This window comes from Leuresthes tenuis, unplaced genomic scaffold, assembly GCF_036924035.1.
Source record: "Leuresthes tenuis unplaced genomic scaffold, fLeuTen1.0.hap1 SCAF_4, whole genome shotgun sequence".
In the NCBI taxonomy this organism is placed as follows: domain Eukaryota; kingdom Metazoa; phylum Chordata; class Actinopteri; order Atheriniformes; family Atherinopsidae; genus Leuresthes; species Leuresthes tenuis.
This window is the reverse complement of record NW_027325358.1, coordinates 21559254-21574797: the sequence shown is the minus strand read 5'-3', so window position 1 is coordinate 21574797 and position 15544 is coordinate 21559254. Positions and strand designations below refer to the sequence as shown.

At 41.3% G+C, this 15544-nt stretch overlaps 1 protein-coding gene across 1 annotated transcript in view; it reads left to right on the top strand.

Moving 5' to 3' along the window:
• Nucleotides 1-15544, top strand: part of ctnna2 (catenin (cadherin-associated protein), alpha 2) — a 261478-nt gene that overhangs the window by 57495 nt on the left and 188439 nt on the right. The window contains exon 7 of the mRNA XM_072385076.1: nt 14412-14615. Coding sequence (XP_072241177.1) covers nt 14412-14615 — 204 coding nt within the window. The remainder of the gene's footprint in view (nt 1-14411; nt 14616-15544) is intronic.

Here is a 15544-nt window from a genome sequence, read left to right as displayed (position 1 = left end):
AAACCTTTCTCAGCATAAAACTCATGGGACTTGATTTCTGAGTGGGTGCAGCAAATTACTTTTTTTTTTTCTTTCTTTCTTTCTTTCTTTCTTTTTTTCCTTTTTTTTGTATCTTGCCTTGCAGTCAAGGTCTTCCATGTAAGAGCCTCAAATGCCTGCTTGCCCACTCAGCTCTCCTAGGTCTCATGGATGCGGGGGCATTCTAGCTCTCGTACACGCACCATAAGCACAAACACGCACACGGATTGTGCTGCAACACACATTCGAGTGTCGCCCAAAGAGGCTAAGGCTGGCTGACATTGTACTCTTCTCTGGATATAATTTTTCTGGTGTCAATGCAGGTAAACGCATGAACACTTATGGTTGCTCATGGTTAACACGACTGTCCCCGATGGTCGCATAAAGCAACAGATCACAGTGAAAGGCTTTGAAGGCTTTCAGAAATGCATGATCTACTCCCACACATATCCTTGTACGACTCTGACAATTAATGTGGACACAAATGCATGCAGGCTTAGAGTCCTGCTTTGCTGTCTGAACTAAAAATGTCCTGGTGAAACAAGCAAAGAAAAAAATCTAATAAAAATCTAAAAATGATACGCGAGCCGCTTGTCTAGCATTTTGCCTTCATGCTGCAAGGTAAAGTTCGGCAGTATTGGAATGTAAAATATCCTCCATGTCTCTTCAAATAGTACAACACACATTCCATTTTGCTAACTTTATTATAAAGTAAATATACAATCCAAATCTCTTTAGACTTGTTGCCATGATATCATTTTAATAATACACATTGTTAGAATAAATTACCAAAAAAAAAATAGGGGTGTTTTGTGTTAGATTCACAGCTTGTAAGTAAGGTTAGATAAACAGATTACATTAGCCGGTAAAGTGGGTCCTCTTCACTGAAGCTGAAGTTGAAGTACCCAAAGTAAAAGTACTTTTAGCATAGCACCATCAGGCTTTGTTTTCTCTTTCTCTTTTGTCCTTTTCCACTTCAACTTTCAGCATTTATTTAAGTAGCCAGCCGAGAATTTCCATAGGCAAGGGGAACCGACCATTAACCAAGCACGCTTGTTTGAATAGCACAGCACTCAGAGAACTCTCTAATTGTCCCCCGTGGCTTCCAGAGTGGATGAGATTCCTCATACCTCTGATTTTTATTTGGAAGATGCACTAATGCACCAGCGAAGTTGCTTAAATGAATATAGCTCTGTTGACAGGCCAATTTAGCCATCATTTTGGGATAATGGAAAGTTCTGTGGCAGTAAGCGCAGAGCCCGGCTCTCCAGATCACATACGAGCCCAATAAAAAAAATAAAAGATTGGATTTCTGTCTTCGGAAGTAACTGGAACAAAACAACATTTTCAAACTGTATGTTTATTCTAACTGTGTTTAAATAAAATGTGCCATGTGATGTGTCAAAGAAGCACAACGGAGATCATTCACTTTAATGAAGGACATACATGGTTCCCATTACCACAGTTCCAGCTTTGTTCTCATCAAATTGATGTTTTCCAGTCGGTTTGTGAGGAATTTCCCATTCAGCTTGAATATTGAAAGAAATACTCCTTGAGTGATGATATAGTTCTGAATCGGATGAAGCGTTTACTCTCATCTGCATGGCTTTCTCTGTCGAGATTTTTTTATTTTTTTAATTTTCAGCGAGGAAATCAGCTGCTCTCTTTCATACCGATGTGCTACCGACATTATGCCTTCATCTCGTTAGTTCCACATCTTTTGCCCGCATCCCCTTTGCAGTGTTTTAAATCTTGTAATGGTGTCTGCTAAAGCATTCACTGTGTGTACATGCCACTGTGCGCAGCTGTTCACTCACTTTCAGCCTCAATGGCATCCAATAGCAAAACGTTTCTTGGCTAAAGGTTTCGAGCTTCCTCTGAACTGAACTCTGTGTACCAAATGCCGCCGCGGTTGAATGTGAAACTTTTGAAAACGAACCTTTCCCTGCTTGCCAAAGCCCTCTGGTTGCCTGCTCCCATTCCCAGTGGATCTCCACACAGATTTAAATGCCTTGTCTCATATTGCTCATTTAGCCAATCAGGTAAAATGAAGCAGAAAAAGCTCAACATTAAACTTATAAATCTTGAGACAAAGACCATGATGTAATCTTCCAGTTTGGAGGCAAGTTTAACTGATCTTAATTTTTCATGCTGTGCAATAAGTGACTGATGTGGGAACTATTGCTTGTAAATGTATTCCCAGTTGTTCTTTTTCCTGTGCTGTCTTTGCATTAACTATTCATTCTGCCGTACACCTCTGTGGTGGGATGTTGGGGTACTTTTGTCTGCTTATATGAATGAATTGCATAACTCCTCTCTGCGCTGCCCTGCATCTGTACCTCACTGCGAGCTGGTCTACGAGTCATCACTTAAACAGAAAGCAAACTTCCTTGTCTGTACAAGTGCAACGGTGTTCTCCCTCGGGTGTTACGGTCTCCTCTGGACCAGCAAACTAACGTGAAACAGTTTATTGTACTGTCTTTTGTCCAGATGGGAGAAACAAAAGACCCACGATTAAAAGGAAAGAAAAGAAACAAAGGAAAAGAAAAATCCTCCTAGAATTGCTTTAGCCAAAAGGGAGGATATATTTCAAAAGCCAAGACCTGATAAACTTGCCGTGCTATATGAGGCTTAATCCCACATGGCTGATTCAGAATCATAGTGAAATGGTATTCCAACAAACTGCTTAGGTGCTGTACTCTGAAACGGCAAGAAAAATGTTTAATGAAGGCAGGCTTTGACAGCGATGGTATTTCTTTCATAATCTGACTTAAAAAAAAAAAAGCAAAAAAAAAGCAAATCATGTGGCAAATTCAGGCCCCAGTGCTACTGCTTGAGTTTGTCCAGTAATTTGGCTGTTTAAAAGTGATACAGCAATATCATGAGGCCTGACCAAGTAAGATTGCCTTCACAAACTGCCACCAAAAAAAAAAGAATTAAAAAGCACCAGGTTGCTCAATCAGACACGAGCAGGTGAACAGGTTCAAATGCCTTCAGATTAATGGAAAGCAGTGCATGTCTGAAAAGGGGCTTTAGGCTTCATGGAAGTGTAATAAGGAGAGATGGGCAAAGGGATAAAACAGTCCCGCACTCCCTATCCGTTGTCAGGAGCCCGACATGTCAGTCACAGCTTTGACTGCACTCTGATGGATATTAGTATTGGGTACTCAGATTTGCTCTGGTGGTGAGCTCTGTTGTCGGGATGCCATTGGAATGGATGCAGGCACGAACAAGCGAAGGACCCACTAAATTAAAACACACCTCTGGCAAATACATAAATATGTTTATTTTCAGTCCACTTTGCATTGCATTACTGGATCCACTTTTACGAAAATGAATTAAAAAAAGGAAAGGAAAAAAAAAGAAGCTAGAATGTAATCATGTTAACTTGCATAAAGAAGTGGGGAAATGTGCTTTATAAAGTCACAAGTGAAACAGACGTGTCTGATACGAAGCAACTCTGCAGCAACAAACTCAGTTGGATAATTGGACGGTGAAATTCCTTTTTTTGTTAAAAAGCAGAAAATGAAAAGAGAAGTGTGTTTATACTCAAATAGTCCCAATAAGCCTGCACGCTTTTCCATCATGGGAGATATTTCCAGCTATGGTCGCTCCACAGAAAAGTCGACATGGTTTTGTGTGGCTTAGCATCACACACCTGGAGTGTTATTTTCCAACTCAAGCCTCATCGTACTTAAGACAGCTGCAGACAGCCTCGGTCTTACAGTTAAAGGAAGATGAACGATGCCTGTTTTAGTAACTTTCATGAACGCAGCTTTTTAGTTTCCCAGCGGTAACAAAGACGGATGAAATGTTGGCCCATGAGCACACGCATGCAGTCTCTCAAATCTGTATTTGAAAACCATATCGCCTCAAAGATTTTTATTTGCATTCAGATATTAGATGATCAGTCGAGCATTTAAGGAAACAATCTCTGAACCCAGCTTTTGTTAGAGGTGGATGTATTCTTTTTTTTTTGGGGAAGCAATTTCAAGCTGTTTACTCACTGAAGGCTTGGCATATTCCAAAATGTCCTGATATTTCCAGAAAAGTACAGATTCCGGTCACGTTTGCTGCTTTCTACAGCTGTACACGACCCCCGCTGCAGCACAGACTCGCCTCCACACCTGTCCGTTGGTCTAAATTTCTACAGTTTAATGTCATTACTTCTTAAGACCGGTGCTCTACAGACCTGTTAACATTTAGTCCCCCCCCCACACACCCATTTTTCATTAAAAGGGCACTGTGACAAAATGTGTAAATCATTGCTTAATTAGTTTGTAGCGATGTTCTTATACCAGCCCCCATCAGGTTATTTCGCAGACAGCAGCTTTGCATACAATTAATGGCTTTCAGAAATAAGAAATGTGTGATTTGAGATGCTTTTTGAGAAAGACTTCTGCAGCCAGCAATGCTTTGTTGCCGTTTTATTTCACTTGACGTTTTGCACACTTAATCACACACGGGTTGAATACTTTTTCATTGCAAATCTGTGATGGACCTGCGCCAGCTTGATTTATCATTTCTTAACAAGGCACCTAAAAACTAATTGTGGGTTAATATCAGGAAGCAGACCAGCAGCTTTGCTCCAGATGGATCAAGTGAAACGTACACCCTTCAACGTGAGTGCAAAGCATATGAAAACTGATATATTTGCATGTGATCAGAGTTACAGCAGTGGGAATGATTCACTTTGTCCTCATTGATGTTGCTCTCGCTGCCTGGCCACAGGGGAGGCATCCCTCTGGGAGAAGTCCCAGTACCCCAGTTGTTAGACCCGCCGCACTGTGCCTTTGAGCCTGCATTTTGAAGTATCACCGGGTTGAACATCTCCACCTTTCTGTTGCTCTTTCCCCGCTCCGGTTTGTCAATTGACAATAGAGATAATCTCAGTAATCTACCATGGATGGGTGCAGTAAAAAGAATACAAATTAGTTAAAAAGAAATCCCGCTTAATTTTTGTCTTTACATGTTTTAATCTTCACTTCTAAACTGATAGGTGGATGGTTATTGTCTCTCTTTGTGACAGTTGAAGGACTAACACAGGACTCATTTTATTCTGCTGTTGGTCCTAATCAGCTCTGACCCATCAGGGCATCTACTTGAGTTACAGTCAGTCGTTGCTTTGTATTTAGTAACAACCAGCTTCATTTTGGTTCAGATTTGGTAAAAACAGCAGCCATCAAACACTTAAGTCTTTGGTAACTTGATAACTCTTTTAACCTCAGGCATTTAAGCAGTATCACACAGAATCCTATTCATCTTAGCTGCAGTGTAAAATCTAATTGGTTAACCAAATTGGTGGAATAGAAATTGTATGTTATATTAGGAACTTAAGAAAAGCTGGAGAGGAGTAGATATACTAATTATTTAAGTCAGGACAGCAGTTGCGAGTCACCCAATAACTGTGACATGTACAGATGTATACTGTGCCTGTTGGTATATCAGGGTATATGATGTCATAGCAACCCATTGGGCTGTTTAGAAGGAGCATATGCAGGAGGTAAAATAATTTGTCCAAAGTGGTTTAGAAAGTTTGCCGTGTTTTGAGAAAACTTGGACTTGACTCAGAGACAAAGGAATGAGTCTCACACACTGATGCAGGGAATATGAAAAGGGCCCGTTCCAGCTCCCGTTGAGTAATTAATAAAGACCTCTTCCTCACCCCAACCTTTTTCTGCTCAGCATGCCTTCACCGAAAAGAGAGGACGCAGATAAATACATTTAGATTTTAATTGCATTTTTATTTATTTATTTATTTTGTCGAAGCCTGTGATTTCTAATTAGCTTTATTTTGCCTTTATTTTTGTTGTAAAAATGAGTTAATGGATGGGGATTAGTAGGTGAGCCATGATGGACATAATTGGACAAATAATCTTTCTCTATTCTTTTGTTAGCCGAAGAATGTGACTATGATTGTGGAAGCGGGGGAAGTAGGTACTTTAAAGTCTTATAGCGTCAGCTTTCCTTGAGTTTTCCTTGAGAATGTAACTATCCCTTCCCCTACTACTATTAACAGTCTCAACAGTGGCACGGGGCCTCGGTGCTGGAGCCAGGAATAGACTTCCATATCATTTACTATCTTTGCATTTTCCAATTTTCTATAGTACCTATTTATAGCAGTTCATCAACTAAAGATCAGCTGAGATTTAAAAGCCAAGCTTTTGATTGTTTCAGGTGGCTCGGCCGACAAGAACGAATGAATGCAGGGGAATAAAAAAAAAGGTTGTGGTTCCCGTCATGGCGATGATAAAATATGATCAGCAAACAAAGGAGATCAGAAATGAAAGCCTGGCTCCAATATAAACCTGCCTCAGATATAGGCCTTTTAACCTCTGCAGTGGAGATGATGTAAAGGCCACGGTGACTATTTGAGGAACTACGGTATGTTCATCACCAAAGAGCAAGAACTCCTGTTTAAACATCTGCTTGTTTGATTCTTTCTTCTTTTTTTTTTATTCTCAGACTTTACAGTCATGTCGTCCCCTCCTATAGAGTAAAGCTGCCTGACTGAGGGAGAAATGTCATCCCAGGCAGGTGGACAACCCTGTGTATGTAATTTAAAGGGCCTTATGAAAGGATATCTGTAGAAATGAGCAACTGTTAACATATTCTTAGTGATGTAACGTGGAGAGAGCACCCAGATGTGTCTTCTTTTTTTTGTTTTTGCAAGCGGGTTTGAGCCGTGAGAGAAAAAGATCTTCCACACTCGAAGGTGAGATAACCGAAAATGCAATATTACAATATTGTGTCTTTTATTTCCACTGTTTTTTCTGTGAAGGCGGTGAGGTGGCTGGCAGATATGGCGCTATCTGTACTCTCACTCACTGTCATCTCAGCCTCAGCTAAACTGTGAAGGCCACTGTCACGGCTATTTAGAAATTGCCTCTGAGATGGAGGGGGTGGGGGGTGACGTTGTGTTAAACATTATTATGGGTAAGTTAAAGTCACCAGAACCGGGGCGGGAGCTCAGTTAATCGTCTCCTCTCTTTGAGCACTGTTGTGGCCTGCAGGAATCGCAGCTGGCTGACGGATGTGCAGTTTGTTGTCATTCCGCTTTAAAGCCGTTTGTTTTGCTTGTAATTGTTAGAAGACGTATGCGGAGTCCTTAAAAAAGTCTTAGTGTCTTTCTCTCCAAAAAAAAGCGATTCTAATTTTGTGGAGCTTATCAAATTTAAAATCAATTGTCTCCTTTCAAAGGTAGTAACCTACAGCTAATTTGGAGTGTTGCAAATGACCAACAAATGGAGGGGACCTCTTAACTCGCTGAATTTACATATAGAGTCATCTGTTTGCCGAGTCTTTTCTGGTCGTTGTTTTTTTCTTTAGGTGGTCAAGGGGGAACAAAGTGGTTCCTGTAATCTATAAAGATGTCATTATCTCCCTATTTACTGGACTCCCAAGTATAGCAGCTCAGAGCAACTTCCAGAAATATTGATTCTGCCTATCTCCTGAACACATCGAATGAGATTACGTAAGATGGCAGGTTTGTCTTTGCTGATGACCCCGGGATGCGATGTTTGATCGCCCTGGAAACGGCTGTGGAATGACCATCTGTCGGACCTGCTCCCACTTTGTTTCCGTAGCTTTGAAAGATGATTGAAATTTGACTAAACTCTTTCGAAAAGCATGCTAAAATGTTAATTAGCGAGCTCAGTAATGCGATTCTCACAGTTTGACTGTCATCAGCGCTGTCATTCCAGCTGTTCAGAAGTGTACAGCCATATGATGGAGAACTTTTAAGCCCAGACAACTTTAATACATTAACGAGGATTTGGATAAAAGTTGCACCGATTTGAATACCTGACAGTCATTCATTTTTGACATTGCAGCAATGTCACGCAACAGGCAAGGTAGTTAAATTACTTTTAGCCAGGATGATCACTGTTAGACAGACAGCCTCATTTACACAAACCGGCGAATCCTTATATTTATAACCGATGAGACCCAGGATGACAAAGAGAACATAATTGTCTTGCTCCTTGAACTCGCACTGGGAGCCTCATGTGATAGGTTGTTTGCTCTCTGGCCTTTTATGCTTTTATCTTCAGGGGATCTTTGAGACAAGTGCAGTTAGAGCAAACGGTCCTTTTGGGATAACAGAGCAAAAACACTTGGAAGCAAACACTGTAATGCCTTATTTGCTCCATCAGAAGCACGTCTTTGAGCATGTATGTGCTGTTGGGTCTAAAGACAAACAAATATGGGCTTAAAGGATTGAGTCTTGGCTACTGGTATTTACATCCTGATTGGAGGTTTAAGAATTCCAGTCTTTATGTCCACGCATTCTTCTCGGGGGCTCTATTTTAATTGGTCAATTAACTCACAAGCTGTTTCGCCTCTGTGTATGAATATACACCTATGAGTGGGCAGGTCTGTCCAGACTTCTGACTGCTACTGTCTATTGCCAGAAAAAACTGGGCACCGCTCCAGCTACCATTACCTCGGTTGTGGGAGCAATCTTGTTGGCTTCATTATGCTACTGTACTGTATGATTTATGACTCTGTCTGCGTGCATCTGCTACATTAATAAACTTTAAGGCACACTAATAATTTAACAAAGTTTTGAATTGAAACCACATCATACCCCGAGTATCATAAGCATCGCCGCTTAGAATCCCATCAGTTTAGAGAGCTTATTTTTTGGTGATTGCCTTTTCAGTCCTATCGTTCCACCCCTCGCGTTGCTTGGTTGGCTGTTTGTTGTAGGCATATCACCTTCAGCGTATGTTTCCCTGTGACTGGAAGAAGAGGGGAGCCAAAAGACAACAACAAAAAATACTCTTATCCTGATGATTTTTTATTTTTTTGATGCAGAGTTTCAGACGTTGCCATGGTAGCGAAGGTATGACGCACAGTTTTTGATATGTCGGAGCCAGGCACAGGATGCAAAAGTCATCGCTCACCTATCGTTGCCGTGGTACATTCATGCATCATTTTGTCTTGTAGCACTGTTTTTCGGTTTCTGAGCAAATGCATCAAGGCATCACACACAGAGAGAGGAATGCAAGGGGATATCAGGCAGTGCAAACCCGAGGGAACAAATTACACATGCATTGATTTTGATGTAGTGTTAGCAGACAGGGAAATAGTAAGGGGCTGAGTGAAATACGCATTCAAACAACATTCGTTTTGAAGAGAAGTTTGAGGCATATTCAAATGAGAACTGCCCACAGGAGCTAAATCTGTTGAATGTTGATCGTGCTGAAAGTTGTTTCCTTTCCTTAATCAAGTTGTTTGCGTGTGCAGCCTTATTTCACCATGGGTGTAACAGGTCACAATTAGAGTTGATGTGATTAAACCAACAGGATGCAAATTCGATACTAAATCAGGTTGTTATGACCACCGGGAATGACCTTTTCCAGAAATGGGTATCTTAATGTGGCGCATTTACAGAAGAAAATTGTTTGTTGTGTTTAGTTTTTTCTTGTTTTTTTTTTTTCCCTCCAACAAAAGTATTCACAGATTGCAGTTTTTCTAACTTAGTCAAGTCAGTTGGAGAAAAGCACCAAGTTTTTTGGGTGAATGTCTCTGCTGAAAACTATCTTTGTGTCTTTTGTTTTATTTCTAAAAAAAAAAAAGAACATTGATACAGGGCCCAGCAAGCACAGCGGGCTGTACACTCAGCTCTATTTTACTAATTCATACGTCTTTTCCGTTCTTTTTCAGTTCATCGGTTAAGAATGATTAACTTTGTCATGTATTCATACAGTTGTATTTGTCTGATATATTCAGTGGACACGCTTGGTTGTTTGTTTACCACGCAGCATGTACAGTAGCTGCAACAGAAATAACAATAGCATTACTTAAGGGAAGAAAATAACTCCAATTCACATCTTTTTCAAGAGTAAAGTATTGATTTTCCTTTGACATCACACTGCTGCGCAGTATAAAACCACTACTGCAGACTGCATGTGGAGCTGAGAATGTTATTCTTTATTTGTCCTTATCTTAGTGCTCTTTAGCTGGACTTTATGCATAAAAGTGCTATTTGTTTTACAAATACTTCATGATACAGCCCCATAAAACTTGCAACATGTGGAAACTGTATGCCATTCAACACATCTGGTCTCAGGTTCTTACTGCAAGTCTCCCATCACACTAATCTCCCCCCCCCCCCCCACAGCTGTGCAGCACTGCCTTTCAGCACATTGAATAAAACGCAATACAGACACTTTTTCAGGTGTCTTGTTGACTGTAATTCAGGCTGTGCACTGCTTTCTAAACTTTCTCCAGCGTTACGCGGGGAACGTGGTGTGTGTGCTGGGTGTGAATCTGACGTTATTAAACACTGGCCACAAATGACCACAAATCCACAATTTTGTGTGGTCTACGGATGATATGACATGAAAAAGTGAGGGCGTTAAAGCTGCCGAGCTGTAACTTGAAAGCATAACGGGCAACTGCCAAAATAACCTGAAAGTCATTTATCATCGTCCATTATTATGGAAACGGGTCAGCTGTGTTTTCCATGTCTGTGACACACCGAAACTACCTTGAAGGGGACATTGTTACTGATATGAGGTCAATATGTTTGTATTGTCTATATTGCTCAGAATTGCTTACTACACGTGTGGAAAAAAGAAAAAGAAACTGTCCTCCAATTGAAAATCAATAGGGAATAGTATTTTGTTTTCTTTAGTAAGCAAAGTGGAAACTGCTGAGCTGCATGTAATCTGTCATCTTCTGCAGCATCCCAGAGCTGCGCTTCTATGTCATTTACTGATTTGATTGATGTCGTTCACATTTAATCAAGGGATGGCTCTGCCGAGGTTGATTAAGGATATAACCACTAAAACAACAATAACGACAAACAAGTTAATCCTTTCTGTAGCTGCTTCTTTATCTGTTGTTGTGAAGCTAGGGATTTGCTCCCGTCGCTTCTCTCGCCCACCGATGACTGTCGAAACCACTTTTCACTTTCCGAACATTTGTTCTTTTTTCCCCTTCCAAAACAATTTATACACTAAAGCTTTCTTTTGATGATGGAAGCTATCAGGAGCTGGCTTCCATCAATCCGATCAACCGAGAGAAGAAGAGAGTAATGCCATGTTTTCCACAGAGAAAACTTGCAGTCCAGGAACGATATAACTGATGCTGCAAGCATCTGCACTGACCTGACCTTTTTGTCTGCTATCACACCTCAGATCTGCCCATAGTTGCAAATATAAGATACTGACACACTAAATCTCACAGTTGTGTACTGCAATATGTTTCCCTGCTCTGTTTGAGCGGAGGTTTGTAGGAAATGTGCAAGTACTGCACGCACCCCTCGCAAGGTGTTGGACCTTTCCTTCATATTCCCAGCTGTGCACAGCTGGTCAGTTCTTGTTGGTACGACTTTCAGCTCGCTCGTTTTGACAGATCATGAAAATGGTATTGCACAGATGTCTTCCCAGGTGGAGATTACACCGCCAAAATGTACAGAATTGATTGGTTGTGCGCAGCTGACGGTGTGGCAGTGGCGTGTGCCAACAGGATGCAGGCCAGGGCGTCACGTGCCACTGAGAGAAGATTGAATATTATGAAAACTGGCTGCGAAAGCTACTTCTCCGCGTGCCTGGTTTACCGCAAGGCTCCATTAAGCTGCAGCAAAGAAATATCCTCTCCACTGAATATATACATTTTGCTCTTTAATTTGTGGTTTTAAAGTAGGCGCACTGATCCATAGTTATTGACAACAGCCACACAAACGGGCCTTTACAAAGCTGTTTGTGTTGTTTAAGGACAGACGGCCAAAACTTCAGGTGCCGTTCATTGTGTTCATCAATCAGATGGTTGCTTATGACTAATGTCCCTGCCAAGCCATAGTGGGAAGAGCTTTGTCAAACACAGTGATAGTCAAAACCAGACAGCCCTTGAAGCCTGCAATGGGGCCACTAGAGGCAAAGCAATAGTGTACTCAAGACTTTGCTGAACTTCCCTTGTAGACAAAACAATTGTCATCAAATATCCCGATGTGCCGGAGGGCATATTTGACATGGGCCAATATGACAAGTGCCTTGGTTGTGCGCTGGTTCATGCCTCGAAGTGGGGTCAAACTAATAACCTCACTCTTTGCGGGCCAAGCAGAAGGTTGCCTCTGGTCTCGTCATAATCAAATGGCACACTCGCACAGAATTACAGACCTCCACAGACTGGCCTAAAAAAAAAATCCTGGGGAAGATGAAGGATAAAAAGAAATAAATAAATGCCCCCGGAGGTGCACGCTTCCCTTACTGATCTCTGCAAACAACCCAGTCATAACCACTGGAAGCTGTGTCTTTCACTTGAATCTATTTGCTGCACTTTTTTGAGCCAGATTGTTGCTGTGGGATGTTTTAGGCCTACTCGGATGATTTTGATTGATGCTTTTAATTCGGTAGCGTTAGAAAAGTTTTCGTTACTCATTGTCGTTTGTATTTGCCAAGTAGTTTTAATTTTTTTCTGTCTTCATGGCCTCTAAAGCAAAGTGTTAACAACATGGCAACAGCTAATGAATTTCTATGAGAACAAAAGTCTCCCAAAATGATTTAGGGAACTGGCACAATCAGTCGGGTTTGTGAGCTTCTTGGAGGATGACTTCAGCCATTGCCAATTACCTTGAAATCCTCCCAGCCTTTGTCAGCCGGCATTTTCTACTCTTTTTCTACTCTGCCCATTCCCAAGTCCCAACGATAATTGCAACCCGACACCCAGTGTGGAATAACAATTCCCGCGAGTCCTCGGGAACGTTCCTGGTTTCTCTTCATGTCCTTTTATTCTTTGCACGTTTTCACATTGAGATCCACAGTATTATTGGAGCTCTTTGTGCAACACGATTGGCCACAAAAGACTGCAACACTTTTCACAATTTCAAAGAACCAGACAGGATCATTTTCCTTTTTTCCATTTTATTTTTTTTTTTATAAAACAAGAGTTGACTTTAGATGCAGACAGAGGGGGGGGGGCAGTATGGAACAAACTGAAGGAGTCAAAGTGAAAGAAACAGAGGAAACTCACACTTGCATTTTTCACTGTGCTATGATATTTATTTCATAGCTCGAAACTGTGTTTTTTTTTTTTTCTCACCTGTTATTTTTCCAGTTTTTTTTTTTTTTTACCATGCAAGCTTGGCTGTTCTACAATATTCTGCTAACCCCCTCGCTTACCTTCGAGGTTATTATGCATCATGTGAGTCTGACACCTTGCTCAAGGACAAGACTCGCACAGAAAGGCCAGACGGTCCACCATTGCTCTCTCCTGTTCCTGTAAGCCAGAGCGCCAGATCGTAGAGCTTTTCCTGGAGTAATTACTGGAGAAGTTTCTTTAAAGCTGAGACAGTACCGTTAGGCGACGGTACTGTTAATCTCTGTGCTGAAGCCACATAAACCTTTGATTTATTTGGTTATGTGGAACCTTAAGATGGCAAGACTAAACTGTGATTTCTGTTTGGTGAATCTGAATTTAGACGTAAAGAAGAATACATGAAAACCCAGTTCTCTTGGAAATAATGAGACATATCTTTGTGAGAATCACTATTAACTTTTCCTTGATTTCTGCCCTCAGACAGTATGAATGTGACAATGATGAATGATTTTTATCACTGCAGTGTTCACATTATAGCTCACAATGGTTTTTTTTTGCATTGCCATAAAAGAGAAAAGCTGAGGAGTTAATGTAAGAGGCACTTTAATTTTTCTTTCTTCTGTTTATCACCTCAACAGACAGCCCTGCAGGTAAAGTAAGCCCCCCCCCCCAGTGTATCACTTTCAATTTATCATCTCCAAGTAAGGCTTCTCTGTTTTTTGACCTTCCTTACAAAACCTTAGATTTTCCTTCTTCGTGGCAGCTGATTGTCATTGTTTTAGTGATTCATCCTCATTCAGTATTAAATCTAAAAGTATGCAAATCTTAAAGCTAATATTAGACTCTTTATCAGTGCATCAAAGCCCAGTGGTGAGCGTTCTGTGTTCTTTAAGGACGTACATACACATGTGTGCTTTTCAGATACACATACAGTAATTAAGCACCATTATGCAATTGTTCCGTGCCAACTGGATGTCATGAAAGAGCATGCGATACCTTCACTGGTCCACAGCAAAGAATGGACTCAGACATTAAGAATGACTGTATTTTTTGTCCATGTTGAACTCCCTGACAGGTGTTTAATCATTCCATCATTCCACCAGGACACTGGCTGGTGAGAAGGCTTCTGGCATCTTTTCATGTATGGTCAACAATGAACGCTAACATTGATCTGTTTTTGAAGATTACTCCCTCCAGACAAATGCTGCCATCTTTGGCTGCAAGATTCCTCTCACGGACTTTTTCCAACAGTGTTCAATAATGATAAAAAACTGTTTTTGCAAGTTATCACACTGCCTCCACGCTGGTCTTTCTTTTGCTGACCTCCTGGTCTTTTTGCCCCACAGAACAAGATCATCCTGGACCCTTTGACGTTCAGCGAGGCTCGCTTCAGGCCCTCTCTGGAGGAACGCTTAGAGAGCATCATCAGCGGCGCTGCGCTCATGGCCGACTCCTCGTGCACACGTGATGACCGCCGCGAACGCATCGTGGCCGAGTGCAACGCCGTTCGACAGGCCCTCCAAGACTTGTTGAGCGAGTACATGAACAATGTGAGTCCCCTCTCTGATTATTTAGTGCTCGTTTGTAACGGTTGTTCTTGTCCTTGGATGTGACATTGAAACACGCTGCTGGCGTACGTTGACTGCTCCTCTTTTTGCTTACTTCCTTTTCACTGCACTCTGCTACTACACTGGCGCTGATGTACCTGTGGACATGCCGTATGTGTGCATTTGCAGAGCTAAACTTATCTCTCCACTACACCACACTACTCTCATGTTTTTTTCATGTAAGTATTGCTTACCTGGATGTTTGTCCTCCTCTATCACTCCCCCTGAGGTTCTTGTAGGGATTTTGTGGGTTTTTTCCTATCTATTTTGGGGGATTGAGGACCTGGGCCTTATATGCTGTAGTGAGAGGAAAAGCCCCTGGAGGTTAACTTGTGATATTGAACTATAAAAATAAACTTAGTGATCTGATATCAGATGGAAGCACCTGCCCATATTGCTCCATGTTTGTTGGACGTGCAAAATCTAAAGCAATTACGGGACGTTGGGGATTTATTTTTTTGTGCCTTCAGTTACTCTTTGTTGATCCACTTGGTATTTTCACTAGAAGCAGGCTTAAAGGTGAGAAGAGGAGAGACGGTGCAAGGTGAAGTGTTGGGGGAAAGTCAGCTCTTTGACGTGCTGAGAATGGATGTTACGGTCGTGTCTATTTTAAGGAGATCACTCCGCTGATAATCGCATGATTCCATCAGTGCACAGGAAGTGAATAATTGATAGACATGCCCAGGTACATGTACTGAGTGCAAACAACCCCACACCATGCTGAGGATTAGTACCCTAACGCTGTCAATATAATGACATGCAGGATTATATATTTGAAAACTTACTAAAGAGCATTCAGAGGGACTGAATTTAAAAAAAAAAAGAAAAAAAAAGAAATCATATTGTAACGCATTTGATTTTTATTGTATTTT